Source organism: Mauremys mutica, chromosome 7, assembly GCF_020497125.1.
Source record: "Mauremys mutica isolate MM-2020 ecotype Southern chromosome 7, ASM2049712v1, whole genome shotgun sequence".
Classification (NCBI taxonomy): Eukaryota; Metazoa; Chordata; order Testudines; family Geoemydidae; genus Mauremys; species Mauremys mutica.
Window position 1 is genome coordinate 4,152,251 of NC_059078.1, and position 23,875 is coordinate 4,176,125.

General features: G+C 44.9%; 1 protein-coding gene across 3 annotated transcripts in view; it reads left to right on the plus strand.

The window, feature by feature from the left end:
* The window catches only part of PTPRG (protein tyrosine phosphatase receptor type G), a 569,213-nt gene that overhangs the window by 305,382 nt on the left and 239,956 nt on the right, over positions 1 to 23,875 (plus strand). For all 3 annotated transcript variants that reach the window (XM_045023221.1, XM_045023224.1, XM_045023223.1), the window contains exon 4: positions 2,883 to 3,031. In XM_045023221.1, the coding sequence (XP_044879156.1) occupies positions 2,883 to 3,031 (149 nt within the window). The remainder of the gene's footprint in view (positions 1 to 2,882; positions 3,032 to 23,875) is intronic.

A 23,875-nucleotide genomic window follows, 5' to 3' on the forward strand; every position in this document is an offset into this window, starting at 1 on the left:
TGATTTAATGGGCATAATTTAGAATAAAGATGGAGGGCCAGATTTGGTGCAAATAGGCTGTAGGTGGCGAGCAGCGAATTCCCCGTGTTGCAGGTGAACTCCCTGCTTGTACCAATAGAGGCTGCAGCTAGGTCCTGCCCTCTATAGTTCTCCCAGCCACCTGGACAAATTGAGAGGAGTGTGTCAGGACAATAAGGAAGGGAGCTCCACTATATCAATGGTGCAACTTTAGAGCTGCTGCTGGGCTGCTGTAATTGCATCAGAGCTAGATCTGACACTGGAAATCAGGGAAGTGTTACTAGCTCTCTCGCATGCCTGCGCCTGCTCCTCTGCTGAACAGAGCTTCAGTACAGGAGAGAGTCTAGCCTGTATGATTTTCATTTCATATTATTTCACAACTATCCTGTTTGTTTTTCAGCACTGAGTAAAACTTTTCCATTGGTACATAATAAACATGGATTTATATGATTATGTGACCTTTCATCCTGAGATTCCGAGCACAGTTGGTGGTGCTCCCTAGCTACTTTTAGGAGAACTACTTTGGGATAAAAACTATTAAATAGATGAACAATAAAAGGGATTTTTTAAAATTTAGCAGGGGTTCTGTAAGGGGGATTTTTGTAAGAAGCCTTCGTTTGGTCTCCTGTCTCCTAAAAGTGGGAGTAGAAATGAAAGACGATCTTGTAGTTAAAACAACAGACTGGGGTTTGGGAGACCTGGGGTTAATTCTCAGTTCTCCAGACTTCTTCTGGGAACTTGGGCCAGTCACTTAATCTTTCTCGGTGTCAGTTCCCCAACTGTAAAATGGACATAATAATGCTTCCTATCTCCAACTTCTTGTCTGCTTTCATTACAAGTTCGTCATGGTAGGGACTAAGTGTACATGCAGTGCCTAGCACAATGGGACCCTGCTCTCTGTTTGGGCCTCTGACTGCTACGTCAAAGACAAATGCATTTGGAAATTAAGCATTTAGCCCTTACTTTAAATGGTACATTAATGGTGAGGACACATGTAACAGACATGAATTGCATTGCCTGAGGCACTACTGGGAGGTGCGCAGAAACTACAGAGAGGAGCACAGTGTAAGAACCAATAAAGAATTAAATAGGAGAGGCGTTAAGGAAAGTGAATGTAAAGGGGGGAGATGGAAGTGTGGAGGGGCCAAATTTAATTCATCTGAGGGTCTGTCTACACAGCAAAAGCTGTGCACAGTCTAGCCTACTCGAGCTAGCTTGGATCCAGCTAGTACAGGTACCACTAGCAGTGAAGTCAGCACTGCAGGGGCTTTAGAGCAGGTTAACAAGCTGAGTACGTACCCAGGTTCTGTTGCGCTGTCTTCACTGCTGCTGTTACCCTCAAGTAGCTCGAGTAGGCTACTGCTCGTGCAGAGCTTTTGTTGTGTGTTGAGATAGGGGAGCGGAGTTTGAGGGAGGCTTGCAAAGGTTGTATCTGTCTGTCCTGCAAGGTTATGTTGTGTCTCAAGCACTCCTCCAGCAGATACGCTCAGCTCCATGGTTGTGTTGGTTGCATACCTGGAAAGTGGAAAGTTCTGACGATCCTGCCTTTGAATTCTAAAGAATGGCATTTCATGCAAAGCGCCCTTTGATAGTGCCAGGCAGACACCAGCATTTTATCTCTGCGCCTTAATGCAGCTAATTGCTTTTTAATGAAAGCAGACTCCCTGGCTAGAGAAATAAACTCTTAACACAGTGTCTCAGAAGGCAAGTTTGAAATAGGGTCCTCCTGCACCATGGTCCAGACCCAGCAAAGCCCTTAAGCATGCGCAAAACTTTGTTAGTAAATATGCCTATTGTCTGCAGTGAGATTACTCACATGCTTAAAGTTATACACATGATTAAGTTGTTTGCTTGTATAAAGCCCATAGAAGGAAAATATAGGACCGAATTCTGTCCCTGATGCCTCTGTGTGATGAAGGCCATACTGCAGTGGGGAATCCCCTTCAGACTGGCAGCATAGTGCTAATCTCTTCTGGCTACCCTAGAGCAGAATCATATGATTGGCAGGGATGAGACGGGTTTATTGGGATGAAGATACCTCCTCCCAGGACAAATTGGAGGAAGATGCCAGCTGCAAATATGTCCCACCTAGAAAATCTGTTTCCTCCATCCATGGGTCCTCCTCCTTCCATGGGTCCCATTTCTCCCCCTCTGGAAGCTCTGCAGGATTTCTGTTGTTCCACTGCTGCATTTACCCCTGGGCTCAGTGTGGGGAAAGAGGGGGTTGGATTACTTATGGATGGCAAGGAAGGAAGATCCTTGTTCACATGACAGCTTTGCTTCCCCATCAGTCCATTTGTGTAAGTCCCACTGGTGGAGTGGGAAAGGAGCCCCTCCTCACTCATCAGAAATGGTCTGGTGGAGCAGAGCTGCCTTACACAGAGTTGACTGAGGCGTGGGGAGTCTGACAGCTGTGTGAAGCGTACGGTAGTAATTGTTTTGCCAGCAGAGACAAGAAGGTTCCTCTTTGGCTCATGTTTTTGATGGCATCATAGAGTCATAGAACTACAGGGCTAGAAGGGACCACAAGTGTCATCTAGTCTAACCCCCTGCCAAGATGCCATCCAACACAGATGGCTATCCAGCCTCCTTTTGAAAACTGCCATTGTCCTATTGTTCTTATAATTAGGAAGTTTTTCTGGAGATTATGGAGAAACTTTGGTAATCTCCCATTGTTTCCATGGAATCGAGCTCTCCCTAATTCACTTGTATTGCTCGTATTAGTGCTTTTCCTATTCTCCTGGACTTGTATATGGTTAGAAAAAGAAAACCATTGTAACCAGCAACTGTGCATCAATCATCATAAACACTATAGCAAAAATACACTCAAAATCTTTGTCCCTCTCTTTGTCTTGTGTGTGCAGTCGCTATCCTTCTGAAGGACGATTATTTCATCAGCGGTGCTGGGCTGCCGGGTAGATTCAAAGCAGAAAAAGTGGAATTTCATTGGGGTCAGAGCAATGGATCCGCTGGCTCTGAGCACAGCATCAACGGCAAGAGATTCCCTGTTGAGGTGAGTGGAAAGAAAACATGTTTATGTCCTTGCAGAAAAATGGATTGCAGTCATGTGAGATGCATCAGGAGCACTGCAATGTTCCATCCACTGACATATCAGTTTTCAGGTCCTTCATGGCTGATTGCCTATCATCTCGCATGTGCTGCTGAGGTGTCAGCTCCCCCCGCTGCTCTGCTAAAGGTGCCAGCCCTCATCACCCACTTGTTACATTTTCAAACAAGCACCTTTGTGCTTTCTCCCACACCATTTTTTAGGCATGAGAGGAGCTCCTTGTAAACATCTGCAAAGCCACCTCATTGTACTCCTTCAAATTCTCCTTACAACTCTCCTCTGCCATGATGCCTACAAAAAACAATGGTTACGCAGCTGGCATGCTGGCACTGCTGCCCGTCATCAATATTGTTTTTTTGTTTCGCCATGTTCCCATCTCTCTGTATCCACTTATCTCCTGCCTCATACTTACATTGTGAGCTCTTCAGGGCAGGCGTTGTCTTTTGGTTTTGTGTTTGAATAATAAATGTCATTTATTTGCCTTGTCACTCAACTTTGCTGATAGCTTGCAGTATGGACTGAAGGTTTTCTACCGCGACATATAATGAATGATCTCAGATGGAAGGCACTACATACAAGCCATTGTATTGGATAAACTCTTTGTTGCAGTATACGTTATAGACGTGTAACGTGGCCGTGAATCTTGTCTGCAAACAATGTACTCATGCTGAAGGTTTGTGTGTAGACAGGAAAGGCCTTGCACATGAGGCATTGGGCTGAAATTTTAGGAGACCTTGGCTCCATTCCCAGGCTCCTCCTGTGTGATTTGGGGCAGAGTTTTGGAAACGCACACGTTTGTGCCTCTGACAGTCTCCTCTTGAATCTTTCTACCTCAGTTCCCCTTCTGGAGAATATGGATAGAAATCCTTCTTTTCTCCCACCTTTTGTCTGTCTTGCCTATGGAGGCTGTAAGCTCTTTGAGAAAGGGATTGTCTTTTACTATGTGTTTTGACAGCATTTAGCATGATAGGGACTCGATCTCTGTTGCAGCCTCTAGGCGCTCATGCGATGAGGATAGCGAACTAACAACACACACATTTCAACCCATGTTGCCATCTCTCTCTCATTTGGCAATGCTGGTATTCGCAAAGAGGAGAGTGGTTTTTATTGGGGAAGAAAGAACACATGTAAAGCTCTGGTGCCAGGCTACTCGCCTTTTGAAGTTGTGATAGGACACTGCAACCCTTTCTTTGTGTCAGGTGTTGTAATTCCTTTCCCCATGCTGTCAACGTTATTTCACACTCATTTGAAGAATGAAAGGTTATTTTGCCTTGAAAGAAGCAATATATAGAAAATAATTTCCTTTTCTTTTAAATAGAAAAGTATATTCCTGGTTTCTTTTTGCATTGGTTAGAATACTCATTTATTCCGCTTTAAAAACAAAAAACCCTACTTACGTCTTTAAGGTGTCTGTTCACACATCAGGAATACTCGAGTTAGAATGTGTATGCAGGATTGAGCCCTCATGGCCCAAACCTGAGAGCTTCTGCATTTAGGTTGTGCTTATGTCTGAATGTTTGCCCAAAAGCAGTCTGTTTTTTTTTCAAAATGGTTTAATTTTAGGGCCGGTGGTTTATTGCAATTAAAATCTGATTTAAAAAACAGGCTTTATTCAGTGTTACAACATGGACTTCCAAATTCCTGCTCTTTTTAGACTGCACTGTACTAGCACAGAACCCACACTTCCGCCTTTAGTATGTCTTGAAAGGAAACAAATTTAAAAAGTTGGGGTCTGATCTGTTGGGATTGTGCTTGAGCTCCTTTTGCAAATGCTCTCTGCACACGTTGGCTACAATGCTCCTTCATTGTAACATCAGCCAAAGAGGCCCCATTGATTTTAATGGGAGCTCAGAGTGCTCAGGAGCATTCATGTTTGGCTCCGAGGGCTCAATCCTGCATGTCCATTCTAACGCGAGTATTCCTAATGTGTGTGTGTAGGCACTTTGAAAAAGGACCTAGGTAAGTTTTTACGAGATGGAACCATTTTTGTGTAATGCTAATTGCAGTTCAGCCTGCAAGTGCCTGCTGCAACTCCGACTGCCTTATGCTTGGAGTTTCTTGCCAGAAATACTGTGCTGTGCTCTAGAGGTAGTATTTCTAGGACAGTTGTGAAAAAGTGGGGGAAAATCATACACTGAGCTTAGCCCCTAGACGCAGGTCAGTTATCTGTGGAATGCTCAGGGGCACTTTGTATTCCAAGGCCTGGTCTTCACTGTGGGGGGTGGAGATAGATCTAAGATACGCAACTTCAGCTATGAGAATAGCATAGCTGAAGTCAACGCATCTTAGATCAACTTAGAATCACTTCATTTCCTCGCGCCGCGGGATCGATGGACGCCGCTCCCCCGTCAACTCCGCTTCCACCTCTCGCCATGGTGGAGTTCCGGAGTCGACGGCAGAGCGATTGGGGATCGATTTATCCGCATCTAACTAGACGTGATAAATCAATCCCCGATAGATCAATCACTACCCGTCAATCCGGCAGGTAGTGTAGACGTACCCCAAGTCTGGCACAGTTCTAATGTCAAAGCAGTTGAAAGCAAGTGATCTCTGAACCTAACTGGAAAACCAGATGTGAACTGTACCAAGTCCATTAGTTCCAGAGCACATCCTATGGGAATGCAGATGAATCTGCTTCAGCCATAGACTTCGCTCTGTAAACATGAAGTTCAGGTGCACATTCCTCTAGAAAACAAACTACTTGCTGTTAGTCTTTTTGTTGAGGAGGATGCACTGATTGCAGAAACTAATTAGAAATGTCAGATATAATGCAGAGCCTTATTGTTCGACCATGTTGTTTGTTTTTTATTATTACAACTAATGTGTCAGATGGTGAGGCTGTCTATGTTAATTGGTTTCCTTCATTGAAGCCCATCTGGATCACATTTTTTTGTGATTTATATGTTAAATTAGCTGGTAGGATATATGAGAATGTCCTTTTATTTCATACTTTAAAGGCAGATCAAATCAAAGGCATCTTATCTTTCAGTACTTTTATTTATACAGAGCGTAATTGTTATCTGTTTTCAATGCATAACATATATAAAAACATTTTTAAATGGTTGGTTTCATGATGTGGTCTTGACTACCTATCTAGTTCTTAGCTTTTCTTTGCAGACATTATAGCATTCCTTACCTACCCAGCGGAAGGAGAGGGGCGGGGCCTCAGGCAGAGCGGGAGGGGCTGAGGGCTAGCTTCCCTCAATGGCGTGTTCACCCACCACCGACGGGGAAATGCTAGTATTGTGGTGATGCTAGTTGGCACTGTGTATTGCAGTGATGGCTTCTCTCACACTCCATGTTAGAGCCTGTGTCTGAGCAGGGTCACTTACCAGTGCTGTGATGCTGAGGATTAAAGCAGTGCTCTTCGTGGTGTCAGTAATCCTAAAGAGAAGGATGTGGGCTCTAGACCTTCTGGGAGAAAATCTCTTTGTTTCCTTGAAAGTTTTTAATGTGTTCTCCTCATCTTAATGAGTTGCTGACATGTTTGTGTGCGTGCCTGTTCTATTCTAATTACTTCATTTTTTCTGGAGAGCCAAAGCTGAGTAGATCTGTGTACAAACGCCAGAAGCCATTAAACTGTGAAGTGACAACATTAAAATAGAAAAATAGAAAATAAAATAGAAGCTTCCCTCAGGCCAGCTTAGAATGCAGGTCTTCCCCATTAGAGCCACTAGTGATAGCAGCAGAACTTTAATCCTCCTGCACCACTGCATAGCCTGGCCTCTGCAGAGGTTCTGACGCGGAGGTCAGACTGTTTTTCGTACCTGCTAATATGGTGGAAGCACAGGTTTATAGCATCTCAGGCAGGCTAACAATAGACATGGTAGTGCTGTGCTGGCAGCATTCAGCACCTCTGTCTTAGCATGACTTGGACTTTTTCAGTTGCTTCCTATTCATTTTTATGCAAAATGCTGATTATTTCTGTGAAGAGCAGAAATCAGAAGAGTGATTTTAATCATGACTGTGTTAATTTGATATGAGCTTCGGCTGTTTATGAGCTTTCTTTTTAATGGCTCTAATTGTCAGTTATAATGTGAATGCCATTATACAGTAATATACAGTAATTTATTTAGTAAATGAGAATCTTATTCCAAGGACCATACTGCAATATGCCATAGAGACCTAATCCTGTTAATCTTACATGAGCAAACTTGTACTATCTGGCACCCCAAGCTGTCTTCTAAAGGAATTTAGCACATGGAGGTTTCTGCATGTGCCTTTTTGGAGATCTCTTTTTCTTTGAATTGACAAAGCTGAAGAGAGGGGTTAAAAAAGTTGTTCCCTTTCTAATTGGTTAACCAGATTCTCATGGAAGGCTTCTGAATGATGGTGATTGACCCATTTCTCTAAATTATCATCATAAACAATCATTTGCATGAGCAGTTCTTACTCTTCCTTAAATACACTTCTGGGAACATTTTCCAGGGTTGACTATTAGCCTTTGTGTTGTTCCTCTAACTCCCTATTTGTCCTCTCATAAGAACGGCGATACAGGGTCAGACCAAAGGTCCATCTAGCCCCCAGTATCCTGTCTTCTGACAGTGGCCAATGCCAGGTGCCTCAGAGGGAATGAACAGAACAGGTAATCATCAAGTGATCCATCCCCTGTCGCCCATTCCCAGCTTCTGGCAAATAGAGGCTAGAGACACCATCCCTGCCCATCCTGGCTAATAGCCATTGATGGATCTATCCTCCATGAACTTATATAGTTCATTTTTGAACACTGTTATAGTCTTGGCCTTCACAACATCCTCTGGCAAGGAATTCCACAGGTTGACTGTGCATTGTGTGAAGAAATACTTCCTTTTGTTTGTTTGAAACCTGCTTCCTACTCCCTTTGGGGTAGTTCCCTTTGCCCAAGATTATACTAGTCAGACTAACTCCATTGTTGCCCAGATCTGGAGATGGTTGCTCAAATATGAACGGGAATTCTCTCCCATAAATACATCACATTGTGCTACCAATATCATATGACCGTGTGATGGAGTGTACCAGAACCTCTGAGTCCCCCTGCTGGAGGCCTCGTAGCCCTGCCACAAAAAAGGGCAGTGGAGAGGGCCCTCCAAGCTGCTGTATGGGGCACAGCCAATCAGGGCCCAGCAGCCTAGTATAAGAAGAGCTGCAGGGCCAGCCAGAGGCCATTCCATTCCTTGCTGGAGCTGTAGGAGTGTGGATGGTGTTTGGCTGGCTCACGGAGCTACAGAAACCCGGACAAGGCAGCGCTGCCAGAATCCAGGGGGAGCTGTTTGCTGGGACTCCATCAGGACAAGGTCCTGAGGTAAGGGTGAAGACAGCGTGGGGCTGCAGGGAAGTGGCCCAAAGAGTTAGAGAAGTTGTGTGACATAATTAAAGGGACATGGCGGATGGCTGCTATCTACAGGGTCCCTAGGCTGGAACCTGGAGTGGGGGGGGGGCCGGGTCCCCCCACCTCCAATTAGCCACTGGGGGGAAGTCGCCTGGATACTGAGGCACCTCAGAGAGGGAACTGAACTATGATGGCCCAGCTGGAGAACTGTAGCCAGGAAGCACCAAGAGGGAAAAGACATTGTCTCCAGGGAAGGAGCCCTGGGACACTGCTCTATCCCAGAGCAGGGACAAACCGAGAGAGTGTGTGTGTACAGGTGCGCGCACTCAGCCAAGGGGGTGCTCATGAGAGATGAGTGCACCCAGTCACAGACCCATTAGCATCACGTGACCCTATTGTTTCATATTGCTACTTTTGTGTCCCTGATGTAGAAGAAATGTGTGTGATTCAGTACAATGAATCTCTTTCTAGAGGAAATAAATTGAGATTTAGTATTTTTGTCTGCCTTTACCCTCAGTATTAATACCTTTTGCCACCCCTAGGGCCGTATAATATAGCTAGTTTTTCACTAGTGTTTTGGGCAAGCCTTTTAACATTTGTGTACTTTGCGGGTTTATGCAAAGAAGAGTCCACTTGGAGTCCACTGTTAGAACTCCCATGCTGCTTTACCATACAATAGTTGGGTTTGTTACTGCTGGCATGCTGCACCTTAGAGAATAATGTCATTGCTTAAGGTACTGCCGTTGGCTTTAAGCAGCAGTAAAGTTTTCTAGTGAGAAAGGTAGGCAGGAGTGGTTCTGTTTTCATTATATTTCTTTTGGTGGTTGCTCTTGAAATTTCCTTGCCTCCATCTGGCAGAATGTAGAAAAGTACAAATCAGTAAATGATGGAGGGAATTTAAAGAGACCATTGGGAATATCTCACAGCAGGCGGCTTCGAGCAGATGAAGAATTTTTGCTTAGCATTCTCTTTGAAGACCCAATCTTGTAGTCATATGGAGGTACTTAGAGCTCCCATTGACTCCAGTGGGAGAGCTACAAAGTTGACTTTGGGAGTGAGGATCTGGCCCTAAATTAGGGTTGCCAACCATCCAGGATTGCCCTGGAGTCTCCATGATTTACAGATTAATCTTTAATGAGAGATTATGTCATGGGATGAAACCTCCAGGAAGACCTCCAACCAAAATTGGCATCCCTACCCTAAGTCCAGTGTTGTCTAGTGGACTTTTGTATGTTGGAGGAAATTTCACTGGTGTGATTTCCATCTGTTCTTGTGTCCATGACCTACTCAGTCAGGCAAGGAAGGGATGGCTCAAGTATTTTTTAGACTAATTATTCTTTTTAGCAAACTCCCATTTTGCAGGCAGTTTTGTTGCAAGCCTCAGCTACTGCTTTTCCCACAATGCCCTGACACCCTAGATGACAGAGGTCATCAAAAAGGAGGAAAGCCAGAAGCTACCCTCTCTCCTCCATTCCCCTCCAGACTTTGCATCTCTTCCCCCTCCAAAATGGTATTTTGGGTTTGTCATTGCAGGAGTTCAGCTCAGTCTAATTTTAAGGAGTAAATATTGATCTATGTATTGAGTACATGATTGCCTTGGTTTACCCTGTGTTAAGCTGCCAAGTCCATGTTCAACTGAAGCAAAGCCTCGTATAACTGTCTACTTCGATTTTTCTTTTCCATGGCATCACTGGTGCACTTTCCCCTTGTGATTGCCTTTAGTGCTTCCCATATAGTGGCAGGGGAATTGGTTGAGTCTTTAATTAATGACTTTATTGCAATAAAGGTTCCATTTTAGTGCGGAATGCTTCATCTTCTCGTAGTGAAATATTTAATCTCCATCTGGCTGATCTTTTCTGTGAATGCCCTGTGATAATTAAGAGGAAACATGAGAGGATGGTCTGAAATTAAAATGTGGTTGGTGGAGGTGTTAATGTATCGTGGGACTGTTCATGCAGAGACCAACACAACATTTAAGGAAGGAGAAGCAGTCTGTTTTTATGATGTCTTGCTGTCTGCTGAACCCAAGTAACTTCCAGTAGCTCACAGATGACAGGGTGCCTGCAGAATTTTGTTTCAAAGGAGCCACTTAGTGACTAGACACAGATACAGTGTTTGATGGGAATATCCTGCTTTCCCCTAAGGATTTTCTGTGGCTTGTTGTGAATCAGTAGCACTGCACTGCAACTGCAATATGTTAATGATGGGCTAAGAGTTATACATTCCCTCGACATAAATCCCTAATTTTCTACATTTTTAATAGGAGTGTGGAAAGAGTGACAAGGAGAAGGAGGATCAGGTGGAGGGGAACATAAGAGATAAGAGGCTGACAGCCTGTTCCTGTTGTAAAGGGAAGTTATTTTGAGTAGGAGAAAAATCAGTACAAAGGTTGGAGAATTTGACAGCGTTATAAGAGCTGTTTAAATGGAAGCTAGCAGATTCAATGGGACTGCTACTTGAAATGCTGGATTGTCAGGAGCCAGAAAAATGGAATGGGATAATCTCACTCTTACAGTGTGTTGGCTAGTTTCCTTATTTGCAAAGGACATCAGGATCTCTGTTGTGATGTTTTGGTGGCCAAACCCATGGCCAGTTTGCAGCAGTTCACAGTGGATATTGGACCCCTGGATGTAAAGAAAACCCACAAAGATTTATTGATGGCACAGACTCTCTCAAGCTTTTTTGTATCTTGATTTTCTGAATAGCTGATTATATAAGGGGGGTTGGGGAGGAAAGGGAATCATAGAAGTGTAGGACTGGATGGGACCCCGAGAGGTCGTCTAGTCCAGTCCCCTGCACTCCTGGCAGGGCTACGTAATAACTACTAGAACATTCCTGACAGGTGTTTGTCTAACCTGCTCTTAAAACTTCCAATGATGGAGATTCCAGAACCTGCCTAGGCAATTTATTCCAGTGCTTAACCACTCTGACAGTTAGGAAGTTTTTCCTAATGTCCAACCTAAACGTCCCTGGCTGCAATTTAAGCCCATTGCTTCTTGTCCTATCCTCAGAGGTTAACGAGAACAATTTTTCTCCCTCCTCCTTGTAACAGTCTTTATCTCTCCTTAGTCTTTTCTTCTCCAGACTAAACAAACCCAGTTTTTTCAGTCTTTCCTCATAGGTCATGTTTTCTAGACCTTTCATCATTTTTGCTGCCCTTCTCTGAACTTTCTGCAATTTGTCCACATTTTTCCTGAAGGGTGGCACCCAGAACTGTACACAATACTCCAGTTGAGGCCTAATCAGCGTGGAGTAGAGTGGAAGAATTACTTTTCATGTCTTGCTTACAACACTCCTACCAATACATCCCAGAAGGATGATTGCTTTTTTTTGCAAAAGTGTTACAGTGTTGACTCATATTGAACTTGTGATCTACTGTGACCCCCAGATCCCTTTCTGCAGTACTTCTTCCTAGGCAGTCATTTCCCATTTTGTATATATGCAACTGATTGTTCCTTCCTGAATTTCATCCTATTTACTTCAGACCATTTCTCCAGTTTGTCCAGATCAGTTTGAATTTTAATCCTATCCTCCAAAGCACTTACAACCCCTCCCAGCTTGGTATCATCCACAAACCTTATAAGTGTACTGTCTATGCCGTTATCTAAATCATTGATGAAGATATTGAACAGAACCAGAGCCCGAACTGATCCCTGTGGGACCCCACTCGTTATGCCCTTCCAGCATGACTGTTAACCACTGATAACTAATCCCTGGGAACAGTTTTCCAACCAGTTATGCACCCACCTTATAGTAGCTCCATCTAGGTTGTATTTCCCTAGTTTGTTTATGAGAAGGTCATGTGAGACTGTATGAAAAAGCCCATAGTAAGGGAGAGAGATTTCTCTAAGTCCGTATCTTCAGCATCCACCACAGTTCATCTTGGTGGGACTTGGAAAATGTAAGTGTTTGATAATAACGGGGAGGCCTTTCCTACTGACTTCACCTTCCAACCACGTTGTCTTTGATATGCTTAGCAGAAGATTTAAGGAGTCCAGTTGCTTTGCAGCAAGACTCTTCTGTGTTACACCGGCCTCCTCCTCCTGTGGGGTGAATGGCTGCTGCAAGTGGGTTGTTCTGCTGCTACGGTATATAGCAGCTGTTAAACCACAGGACTCAGCGATATGAGGCTGGGTCTCAGCCGGGCTCAAGTATCCTTTTGCTCAAAATGCAGTTCAGAGAGCACTGCCCACTCCTAGGACCTGCTGACTGGACCATTAGAAGATGCAAGTCAGGAGTATTTTTGAGAAGGAAGTCTCAGCTCTGTATTTTTTGCTCTCAGTGGAAGATATTCGGCCCATGGTCATTCCAGAATGGGCAGTTGGTAACTTTTAAATCGTTCAGTTTAAAATAAATCAGGGATTTTTGTCAGAAATGGACTTGAACAAAGCTGCCCTGAGCTTTTCTTTAATTCTGGAAGTCAGAACATTCCTGGGGTTTATGCAGAAGTGAGTTACAAACCAATGGAATGTATGCTGTCCAGGCTGCATATTGTACTGAGCATATTTACAATGGTAGTGTGACCATTGGTTCAGATGGCGGAGCTCTAGGTGCACACTTTTTGTGTTTGTGTAAGATGCTCATTGCAACAAGGCCATCTGGATATAAGAGCTATAGTTCATTTGTTAAAAAGATGAGGGATTTGTTAAATATTCAAAAGCAGCAAAGAGTCCTGTGGCACCTTATAGACTAACAGACATATTGGAGCATGAGCTTTCGTGGGTGAATACCCACTTCGTCGGATGCAAATATTCAACACTGCTCACTTCCATTAAAGAAGTCTGAGACTCCTGGGATTTCAAGTAGTTCATACTTGTGGAATTGTTCCCTCCTGAGTTGTAATGGCACTTGGAGACTTCTGTGGAGGGCACTTTAGAAATACCACAGACAGACTGACAACCCTGGACAGGAATGAGAAAGTGATGCACAAATGTGTTAAGAAGCAGCGGCATGTCCCTCTCACACAAAACATGTAGCAAGGCAAATGGGCTTGCCAGTGGCTCAATTAAAAATATTTCCAATAGAAACAGTTCTATTAGGGCTTCAAAGGATTGAGAGTCTATGGCAAATTTACCAGAACATGTTTGGATTTTATGAGACAGAGGGGAAATGTGATGCTAAGAAAAGCCTCAGTTCCCTTTTGGCATTCTTGGTTTGATAATGCTGGAACAGATGCTCCCAAGTCAGAAGAAGCCACAGGCATCCTCATAAAAACGAATGGCCTTTGGAATGTAGCAAACCGTACAGACAAACTACCCAAGTAAAAACAAATTGGAGCAAGTCAGAGTCAGCTGAGGAGCACTGAGTCATCTGCAAGGGAGAATGAGTTCTCATTTACAAATACTGACAAACAACAAGAGTCCGATCCTGCCAACCATAAAATGTTGATGTGGTTACTAGAAGTACAGTCTCTCAGGCTCTCAGTCTAAAATAGTGGATGCCTTGCCCAGTGGTAAGAGCCTTGGGACGAAATGATGTTAGATAAGAGGGATTTTGAGATGTCATAAAGGTTTTGGGGCTGGTTGATTTTACAGTTCCCCATGGGCTCTCTGCAGTGTATCCAAGGTATCATCAGAATCTATTCAACCTCATTGCCTTAAATGGGCATCACCAAAAGTAGCATTTGCTCATAGTGTTTGTTATCTCTTCAAGAACTACAAAAAACAAAATACAAGATGACTTTCTGGAAGTAGATGAATTGTCTTATGATAATGAATGGTGAAATGTGAAGAGTTCAGGCTGGAAAATGAACACCAGCTTTTGGTACGTACCTTGGCCTTCAAGGTGGCCCAGTTTTTGTGGGAGAGGGAATGTGTTGAAGTATGGCGGGAAAGGAATTCAAACTGTTATAAATTTCTACTTTGTGCGAGAGGTAAAATACAAATCGATTGGTTGGGCTCAGAGGTTTATGTGCCATCCTGCCTGAAAACAGGTGGCAGAAAGATTTAAAAAACAAATTAATTTTAAGGGAAAGAAAATGAATCCTGGAATGTGTAGGTTCTCCGGGTCCTAGAACATCTTCGAGATGAATAGACTCATGGGTTAATTCTCCAGTTGGCTGGAATTTTCAACATACAAAATTGTCAGTCACAGGAACTAAGCAGGTTCATGTTGTTGGGAAAGCTGCAGTCCATTCTATTTCCTGGCAATCTCATCCTGCAGACTCCAGAGCGCTTTCTTCCTGAGCTAGAGCGTAGGAAAACTGTACAATTCCTTTCATTTTAGCCCTTCTCATGGCTTTAAGGCTTTCTTAGAAGTTTTGGATCCTCCCCGCCCAGCCCCACACATACACACTGCCTCAGGCCCCAAAATGGCAGAGAAAAGCTCCAAAAAGAAGGGGAAAGCTAGAAGCATCTCTTCTGCTTAGTTATCCTCTAGTAGCCTTGCTTCAAGGAGGAATTTTGCCTCACCTGCTGCTGCCTCACCTGCTGATGATCTCTCCCCATGTAAGATCCTCCACTGCCAGACAGTCCCTACTAACAGCTCATTTACCACCTCACAGGAAGAGCCTTCCCCAAGAATTAGTGGCGTCCACCTGATTGACATAGCTATTCTTGTGTTGGCAAACACCGAGAGCTACCATAAAACCCCATAAGAAAAATAAATGTCATTACACCCAGTGCAGAACTGGCGATTTCAGAGGGCAGTGAGGTTTTAACATATCCAAGCAGTTAGGAAAAATGTAAATTGTGTATTAAAAGCCCTTGTTTCCAAACAAGAAGCCTTAAATCTCTCTGCTGTAAATAACCATATGTAGCTCCTATTAACGGTTACAATTACACACACTTGTCGTCAGCAGCCTAGTCACTAAGGGTATGTGTGCACTGCAGTGAGTCACCCATGGCCAGATCAAGCTCGCAGGGCTCAGGGTGCGGAGTGTTTGATTGCAGTGTAGCTGCTCGGGTTCAGGTTGTAACTCAGGCTCTGGGACCTTCCCGCCTTGCAGGACCCTTAGCAGCCCCTTAGTCCGTGCAAGCCTGAATCAGCTGGAGTGGGCCAGCACTGGGTGTCTAACTGCAGTCCCAGTACCTGTCCCATTGAAGCCAGTGATGGTTTGATCACTAACTTAAACAGAAGCAGAATCAAAGCTTAAACTGGGAAAAGTTTAAAAAATGAGCATTTGTCCTTTAGCAGAGATGTTGCACATGATGAAAAGTGACCCTTCATTCTATATTGTTACACTAGCACCATTTGCAGTATTCTAGCTGTGTATTTTATTTTGATGCGTTTTTGAAATGATCACTACAGCTCTGTAAGATGCACGTGGACTTGAGTGGAACTGGAAAATCTGGGATGCCATTATCACTATTATGTGTCTTCTTCCTCTTGAAGTATATCCTTCTCACTTGGTTGTACCGTATTGCAAATATCAAGTGATACATCAGGAGCAGTTCATGTTATCCTTTTCCCCCCAAGAGCTCAAAAGCAGCATTTTCCTGTTGCTTCCAGTTCAGAGTGGTCTTGGGAAATAGCGTGTTTCAAGAAAAAATTAAAAGAAACTAAAATATTTAGGTTTTTTTTTCCAGAACTTTTAATTCTTTTTCAGTGAAAAGTCAAAACAAAAACAAAAAAACAAACAAAACAATTTTGAAACCCAAAATAGAAGGAAAACCTCAAAATGTTCCAGTTCAGGGGGATTTTGAAAAACTGGAACAAATGGAAAGAAATGAAAATTTTCTGCAGAAATATTCATTCCTAAAAAAAGGGGGGGGGGCAATTCTTATCGAACAAAGTTTTCTCTCAAAAAGTTTTGACCTTCCCTGGACTTGAGAAGAACATTTCTAAATGTGGGTCTTTGACATAACATCTTGTTCCATTATGAGCACAATTAGTCCAGGAATTTTTCTCAACACGGTCAGTTAAAATGAGTGCTGCAAAGATTGTTTGTCAGATGATTGTGTGAGTGTGACAATTTGACTGCAGTAGATACCAGTTTAACTGGTAGATTTTTTTTTATTTATTTATTTTTGGCTGGGAGGGTGAAGAGGCATAATTAGCAAGGATGATTTTCAGATACCAGTAACCTCACATGTCTTTATAGCAATCAACAGAGCTTCACCTGACACTCACAGATAGGCATCAGATAACATCAGTCAGAAAATCAATGTGTCAATCAATGCCTTATCCTTGAAATGGTATTTAAGGCTTGCTCCTAGCTTTATTTCCTTGCTTGTGTGGAGTCACAGCAATCCGGGTGTTGAGATAACACATTCATTATGATGTCGCATAAATAAAATAATTCCTGCAGAAATGTAGATATCAGTCCTTCCTCTCTTTCCTCTGTTTTAATGTATCCATCTTCTAATTTGACAATGAGCTCTCACAGGGTTAGATTTAGCTATGCTTTCTTGGTTTGTAAAAGGAGGTGGTTAAAATATTTAAATCAGTGCCATGGGTTAGAAAAGATGTGAATCGGGGCTTTATACAGTGATAGCAAGGTGTGTTTAAGAGGTGGCTGAAAGATCTCAAGATTCTAACTACACAATCTGTGGGAGACGTGGAAAAGCTAAGAACATCAGCTCTTTTCTACGTGTTTTTGTAAGTTGAGTTTCTGGCCAAGCCCCCAGGGTGCTAATAATGCCAAAATGTTTCTGGGTTGAACCTAGTTCTGTTTCTTCCTGTTAACAGATCTCCCTCTTCCCCATCACTTCTCTGATCATACTAAATTATTTATGGAATTCCGATATGCACCACAGAAATAGTATTTGCATAGTTCAAATAATAGGCTGTGTGTGTAAACATATATCGAGATTTAGATGCATGCTGCAGCTGGAAATGATCATCAGAGGCCCCAAAATGTGAATATCTTAAATGAATTTAAACTGCGGTGGAAGTTCCATTGTTTGAGTGCTGCTATGAAGCACAGGAAATACACAGCAGGCTAGTATCATCTGTTCATCTACGGGTTTCCATTTAATATACTGGGCCAGCTTCTATCATCAGCAAAGGAGAGGATCTGATTTACAAAAGCCTATTTATCTTGTTAAAAATAACCAGTTCCTGATAAAGGAATGGAAAGATGCGTGCTGACTATTCTCTGAATATATTAGAAGAATAATTCCCACCCTCCTTGCAATGGACAGGAACTTTCCTGTGACATGCTGATTGACAGGTGTAATCATTGTCACCTCCTGGTGGCTCACTAGAGGGCGGAAAATTTAGTGCTTCTTTCCTAGCAGGTTTTGTTCAATTTAAGCAGATTATGGTGTGAAAGATGGGACGGGAGATCAGGCCTGGCAGAGGACACTGTGATTTGAATAGGACCTTCAATTTATTTGACACATGTATGGTTCTTTTGAATGGAGCTGGGCTCTAAACAGGTGGGGAGTTTGCCATAAAGAATGACAGGCACTTGAGAGAATCAGTAAATCAAGTTGCTAAAAGCAGGTATGACACACCTTCCTCAGAATTTGATTCACCTAGCAACAGCTTGTGTTAAACGTGTTGGGAGATGGGGGAGTTTTCTTCTCTCCTCCCTTTCCTTCCCCTCCCCGCATTGTTGAAGCAATCTTCTACGGGGATATACTGTACATAGAGTGGGTGTAGATCATAGGGCCTGGTGATCCTCTCACTTATGCTGGTGTAGATCACATGTAAAACTAGTTTTAAATGATGCAGGTACTGGGCCTGGCACAAAGAGGCTGTGATCCTTAATTTGGGGCCCCCAGATGCTCCCACAATACAAATAAATAACACTAGTGCCTTCAGTGCTTATTTCATCTTTAACAGAGGCATAGACATTAGAGTAGTTCATCATTATCATGCTGTACAAATTGAATGTACTGGTTCTGCTGGCAGTCAGAATCACCAGGGGCTGTTTATAACTAACTTGCTCTGTTTTCTGCCCCTTTCCCACTTGGCTTTGAAGCATACTGACTTTCCATGCACTTCCAATGCAAAGAGAGGAATCTTGTACCGCTCCCCTCTTGCCTCTCTGGTGGCGCAAAGGGATATCAATACTGTAAGACCCACTGGTGGCAGCCCTAATACAGAGAACATATCAGGGCAGGAAGGAAACATTGCCATATGCTCTGGCAAGCCTTAGCTGGTCCTTTAGGAAACCTGCTCCCAACAGGTGTATGGTAGAGCAGCATCTAGGCTGCTCTAACTTGCTCGTAGGCCTGTACAGAGAAACAGTGAGCCATAACCAGCTCTCCGACAGCCCTCATCTCCATAGCACCAAGTGGAAGCTGGATGTAGCACAGAGCACACCCCTTAATGTGGCCCCAAACCAACTTACAAGGCATGTCCCACCTTCTGCCTCTTCTCCGGTTGTGCATCCAGCATCATATTAAACTAGAGATGGGCTCGTACTGCAAAACTTGGGTCTGGCTTTCAAACATACCAAAGTCTGGGACTGTTCAGAAGGGGGATGTGGCTTCATCATGTAATGAAAGGAGGGTTCATTTGTCAAACTCTGATCTGAGCTTATTTTCTGGACTCCCACAAATTTTAGGGATGCTGGGCTTTAGTTTCGAGCAGTTGATCCTGTCAATTTAAGCAATTCCCTTGTATCCCCGTGTATTTTTTAAAAAAGCATTTCCTGTTTTCCCCCTTATATACATTGATATATTTGTAATTGTGTAACTTTCCTCTGTTAGTACCTATAAATTGAAATTATGTCCTTCATACTGTGATGCTCAATGATTTCCTTTTCAGCCAAGAGTACATTACAAAGGTTAAAAATGATCTTTGCAATCCATGCATTTAAGTATACATTAATATCTGTTTTAAGGAGGGGTAATCAATATAATAAATGATACCTCTGTGTATTTTGAATAGATCACTGTGTAAATATCCATAATGGAATTGATCTCGTGGATTATGGCAACCGTTAGCACAGAAACGGATTTGACAATTAATGTATTAGACATTTGCCTTTCATACTCACACATAAAATGATTATATATTGATTATTTTGAGTCTAGGTTAATGATGTTCAAGAGGTTTCTGTATCTGTATTTAAGATACTGAAAGTATTGACTCAGAAAGAGGTATCGTATCACTCTCAATGATAAACATGCAATATCGGGTGAGTTATGTCTTGGTCCTTGGTCCCGAGTGTGTTTTCCATGAAGGTTGATCTGGGCATCCAAAGAGCTCCATTAACTGATTAGGGGTTTGGGCAGCATGCAAGGAAGGCAGGATTGGGTCCTTATGTTTGTTCTGTAGGAATAATTTGTTGCCATTGTAAAACACTTGGGGGTCCAGCCTCTTCTCAAAGCACAGGTGACTCTCATTAGTGTTAATGAGAATGGTGCATGAGCAGTGACAGGAAGATAATTTTCTTGCTGAGTGTAAATCCCCCCATCCCTCCTTGCAGGCGTTTCCTCAAGCTAGCTGATGAGTTTGGTTATTTCCTTTACCAAAAAGCAAACAATGAGGAAAAATAATGTCCTAGGCGATATGCTAAGGGAGTGAGAGGATACAGAGTGGCTGTTTTTGGAAAATGAGACTGTTATCCCAATCCTGCAAGATGTTCTGTATGGGCAGATCTGGGTACCACACCCCACTCCAGTGACTTCGCTGGCTCCAAGCACCCACAGAGGTCTACCCATGCAGGGCACCTTGCGGGATGGACCTGTCTCTGTTGGCCATTTTTTGGAAAGAACAGCACCCACATTAACTCCACTGTGAGCCTTCAGGACCCTAGTGGACAGAGGGACGTCCTATCCTATTCATCGGCCAGTGTAATATCATACCTGCTGCTGTAATGTGAAGATACAGCATCCTCCTAAGACAGGGGCGGGCAAACTTTTTGGCCTGAGGGCCACATCGGGTTTCCAAAATTGTATGGAGGGCCGGTTAGAGGAGGCTGTGCCTCCCGAAACACCCAGATGTGGCCCAGCCCCACCCCCTATCTGAACCCCCCCCTGCTTCTCGCCCCCTGACGGACCCCCTGGGATTCCTGCCCCATCCAACCCCCTGTCCCCTGACAGCCCCCAGAACCTCTGACTGCCCCCCAAGACCCCTGCCCCCATTCAGCTCCTGTTCCCCCTGACCGCCCCAACCCCTGACCACACCCCTGCCCCCTGACCACCACCCCGAACTCCCCTGCCCTGCCCCCTTACTGCGCTCCCAGGAGCACCGGTGGCTGGCGGTGCTACAGCTGCGCTGCCCAGCTCAAGCCAGGCCACGCCGCTGCTGCCACCACGCAGCACCAGGAGCTCACAGCCCCGCTGCCCAGAGCATTGCAGCCGCGGCAGAGCGAGCGAGCTGAGGCTGCAGGGGGTGGGAGTGGGGCAGCAGGGGAGGGGCCGGGGCGAGTCTCCTGGGTCAGGACCTCAGGGGCCGGGCAGGAGGGTCCCATGGGCCATCGTTTGCCTACCTCTGTCCTAAGGTGACACTGTTTTGCATTAGGGAATTACTGCGGCTCTCAGAAACTGCCCTGTGAACCATGGGGTGGGTGACAAGTCCGATCTGATGATTAAGCTGGAGTGGCGCCCTTTAGTTGTGGGTATTTGTGGGTACATAAAGTTAGTCCTGAGGAAATACTTATTGAGTGAGCACATAGTAGTCACACAATAGAAAAGTCACACACGGGAAAAGTGTTTTATTTCAATAAGACTCATTTGAAAAGGATTCTTTTATGTTGGGTTGAATTAATTTTCTTTTGTGAGCAGCACTTGGGTCAGAAAAAAGTAGTGATTATATTTTCACTATTACCTACTGTTTTATCTTTAACAAACTAATTATTGCCTGGTGTTTTTCAATACCATGTGTATGAAAAGCACTGTGTAAAGCCAAACTGTATTCTAAACTGCTGGCTTAATAATGATTTAATATTTGCAAAGTGCTTTTTTATGAATTAAGGGTGCTATTTTCAAAAGCACATTAGTGACTTAGGCTCCTGAGTCCCATTTTCAAAAGGAATTAGGAACTTATGGCTAGATTTTAAAGGAGTTTAGGCACCTAAAGATGCAGGTAGGCACCTGGTGGGATTTCCAGAATGGAAGTTAGGCTGCAAAGAAATGTGGGTGGCAGGTAGTGATAAGGAACAGTGGGATGTTTTGGGGCGCTGAGTGGGTGGAGAATGGTGTTGGCTGTTGCTGTAGAGTGGGGGAGCTGGGTCTGCTGGGTTTTTGCCAGCCCTAGGCAGCGAAAAAAAAAGGGGAAAAAAAAGCCACGACTGGCAACACTGCGGCAGCAGCTCTACCGCCGCTGCTTCATTCTTCGGCGGCAATTTGGCAGTGGGCCCTTCCCTTTGAGAGGGACTGAGTGTCCCACCGCCGAAGACGTGCCGCCTCTTTCCGTTGGCTGCCCCAAGCACCTGCTTGCGACGCTGGTGCCTGGAGCCGGCCCTGGGTGGAGCCTTACGGGAGGGTGAGTTCATGCGGTGGGAAAGGGATGTTCATGGTGTTGGAGGGGGTTGGAACTGTCCTACTGTTGGTAGCTTTTGCAGGTCTCTCTCCTCTTTCCCCATCCCGGCACAACATTCAGCACTGCTTTGGGAGACTCTGCAGCTGGCACATGGCCTCTTGGAGAACCTTGAAGATTTTACTTTCTCAGCTGCCACTGGGTGCCTCCTGGAAACCCACTTCCAAGCTGTGCCTTGCTGGTGGGGAAGCACTGACCTAGCTGACTGTTATCCCCACTAAGGTGAGGAATCGAGAGGTGAAGAGGCTTGGCTGGAGCCTCCAAGAAAGTCTGTAGCAGAGAAGTGAGCCACCTTCCCCCGTCCCCTAGTTGTTCCCAGAGGTCAATCCTACTTGCTTCTGAAAGGGTGACCTTCCGATAAATGCGTCTGGAAATGCTTCGTGCCTGGGGAGGCCGTTTTCTCTACTCTGTGTCAAAATGAGACGTTCACCCCAGCTTATTGCTAGGCTGTCACCGCTATCCTGGTCCCAAAGGCTGGAGGAACCTGGGGAAGGGGAGAAACAGAGTGAGAGACTGATGGTTGAATACTCAGTGGTCAGGATGGGAGCTCAGTGGGTTCCAACCAGAAAACGCCACAAGCCCCAACGTGACTGTATACCCTGATAAGAAACCCAGTCCTCACCCACAGCACCTAGTAAGCCTTTTTAGGATGGTTTGTGTGTAACATTCCAGGTGGAACGGGTTCTCCCGCAACAGAGAATGACTATAAAGGGAGGGGCTGGTGGGGCAGGGAGGGTGACTCCTCCCCCGCCCCCCCCCACACACAATGGCCTCCAGGTCTAATGATGTGTGTGGTGGTGGAAAGGAGAGAACTGGGTTTTATGTTAGAAATAGAGGATGCTTCCTCAAGGGCCAGGTATCAGAGGAGAAACTGATTCCTCCATTAAAGCCCAGCTTCAGTTCAACAAAGCACGTACACATGTGCTTGTCTGATTGATTGATTAGAATGGCACTGTCAGCACCTGCTGAAGAGCTTTGATTAATAGCAATGGTTTTGCTGGATTGTGCCTGGTGAGGAGCAAGTCAAGGTGCTAATTCAGCCATCCTCGTGCAGGCAGAACTCCCATGGTGGTGGTCCAGCACTGGGATCAGTGTGGCCATTCTGCATTGGTTAAAACAGTGGTTCTCAAAAAAAAATTTTCGTGGTCCACTCATATTTTGATATCCATAATCTTAGCTTTCTAATGTGATGGATGTGCCCTCTCTCCCCTGCGTGGCAGCCCCCCAGCTGGGGCTGGGAAGGAGGGGGGTCTCTCCTTCTCTCCTCTGCCGCTGCAGCCCCCGAGCTGGGGCTGGGAAGGAGGGGGGGGTCTCTCCTTCTGTCCTCTGCCGCGGCAGCCCCCAAGCTGGGGCTGGGAAGGAGGGGGGGGCTCTCCTTCTGTCCTCTGCCGCGGCAGCCCCCGAGCTGGGGCTGGGAAGGAGGGGGGGTCTCTCCTTCTCCCCCCTGCCGCGGCAGCCCCCCAGCTGGGGCTGGGAAGGAAGGGAGGGGGTCTCTCCCTGGTAGCTACAGCCCTGGAGCTGAGGAAAGTTGCCTTTTTCTCTGGCCGCCACAGCCCTGCACGTCCCAAATTCCCCCCAAGGCCACCACCTCGCCTTACATGTGTGTCTTCTCCAGGGTCCAGGCCCCTAATTAGTGGAGCTATGCCTGTGCAGCTTCATTGGGTGGGTGGCCCTTCGTTGTGTCGGGTGCGGCCGCCCAGGTGCGCACCTTAGAGGGAACTATCCACCTGAATGGAGTTCGCGGACCACTGGTGGTCCACGGAGCACATTTGAGAACCTTTAACCGTTAAAGGGAACTATCGTTACTGGGAATAACACCTACAGCTGGCATTAACCCTTCACACACCATCAAACCTTCTTGCTACATAAAATACTTCTCTCACGCATTAACGGTTCCTCAAAACACACACTCAGTTGTCTGTGTGTGTAAACCTGGACAGCTTACAAAATTTCTTTGAGAAATGAAAGCTGGTTTTAAGCCATAACATTTGGAAGGGCGCTGGACGTTTGCATGGGGGAAGGGGAGGTATTGGGAGGAAGGAGATAAGTCAGGGAGCAAATTGGAGGGGAGGAGTCTGTGTGTGGAAGAGGGTGGAGTGGGAGCG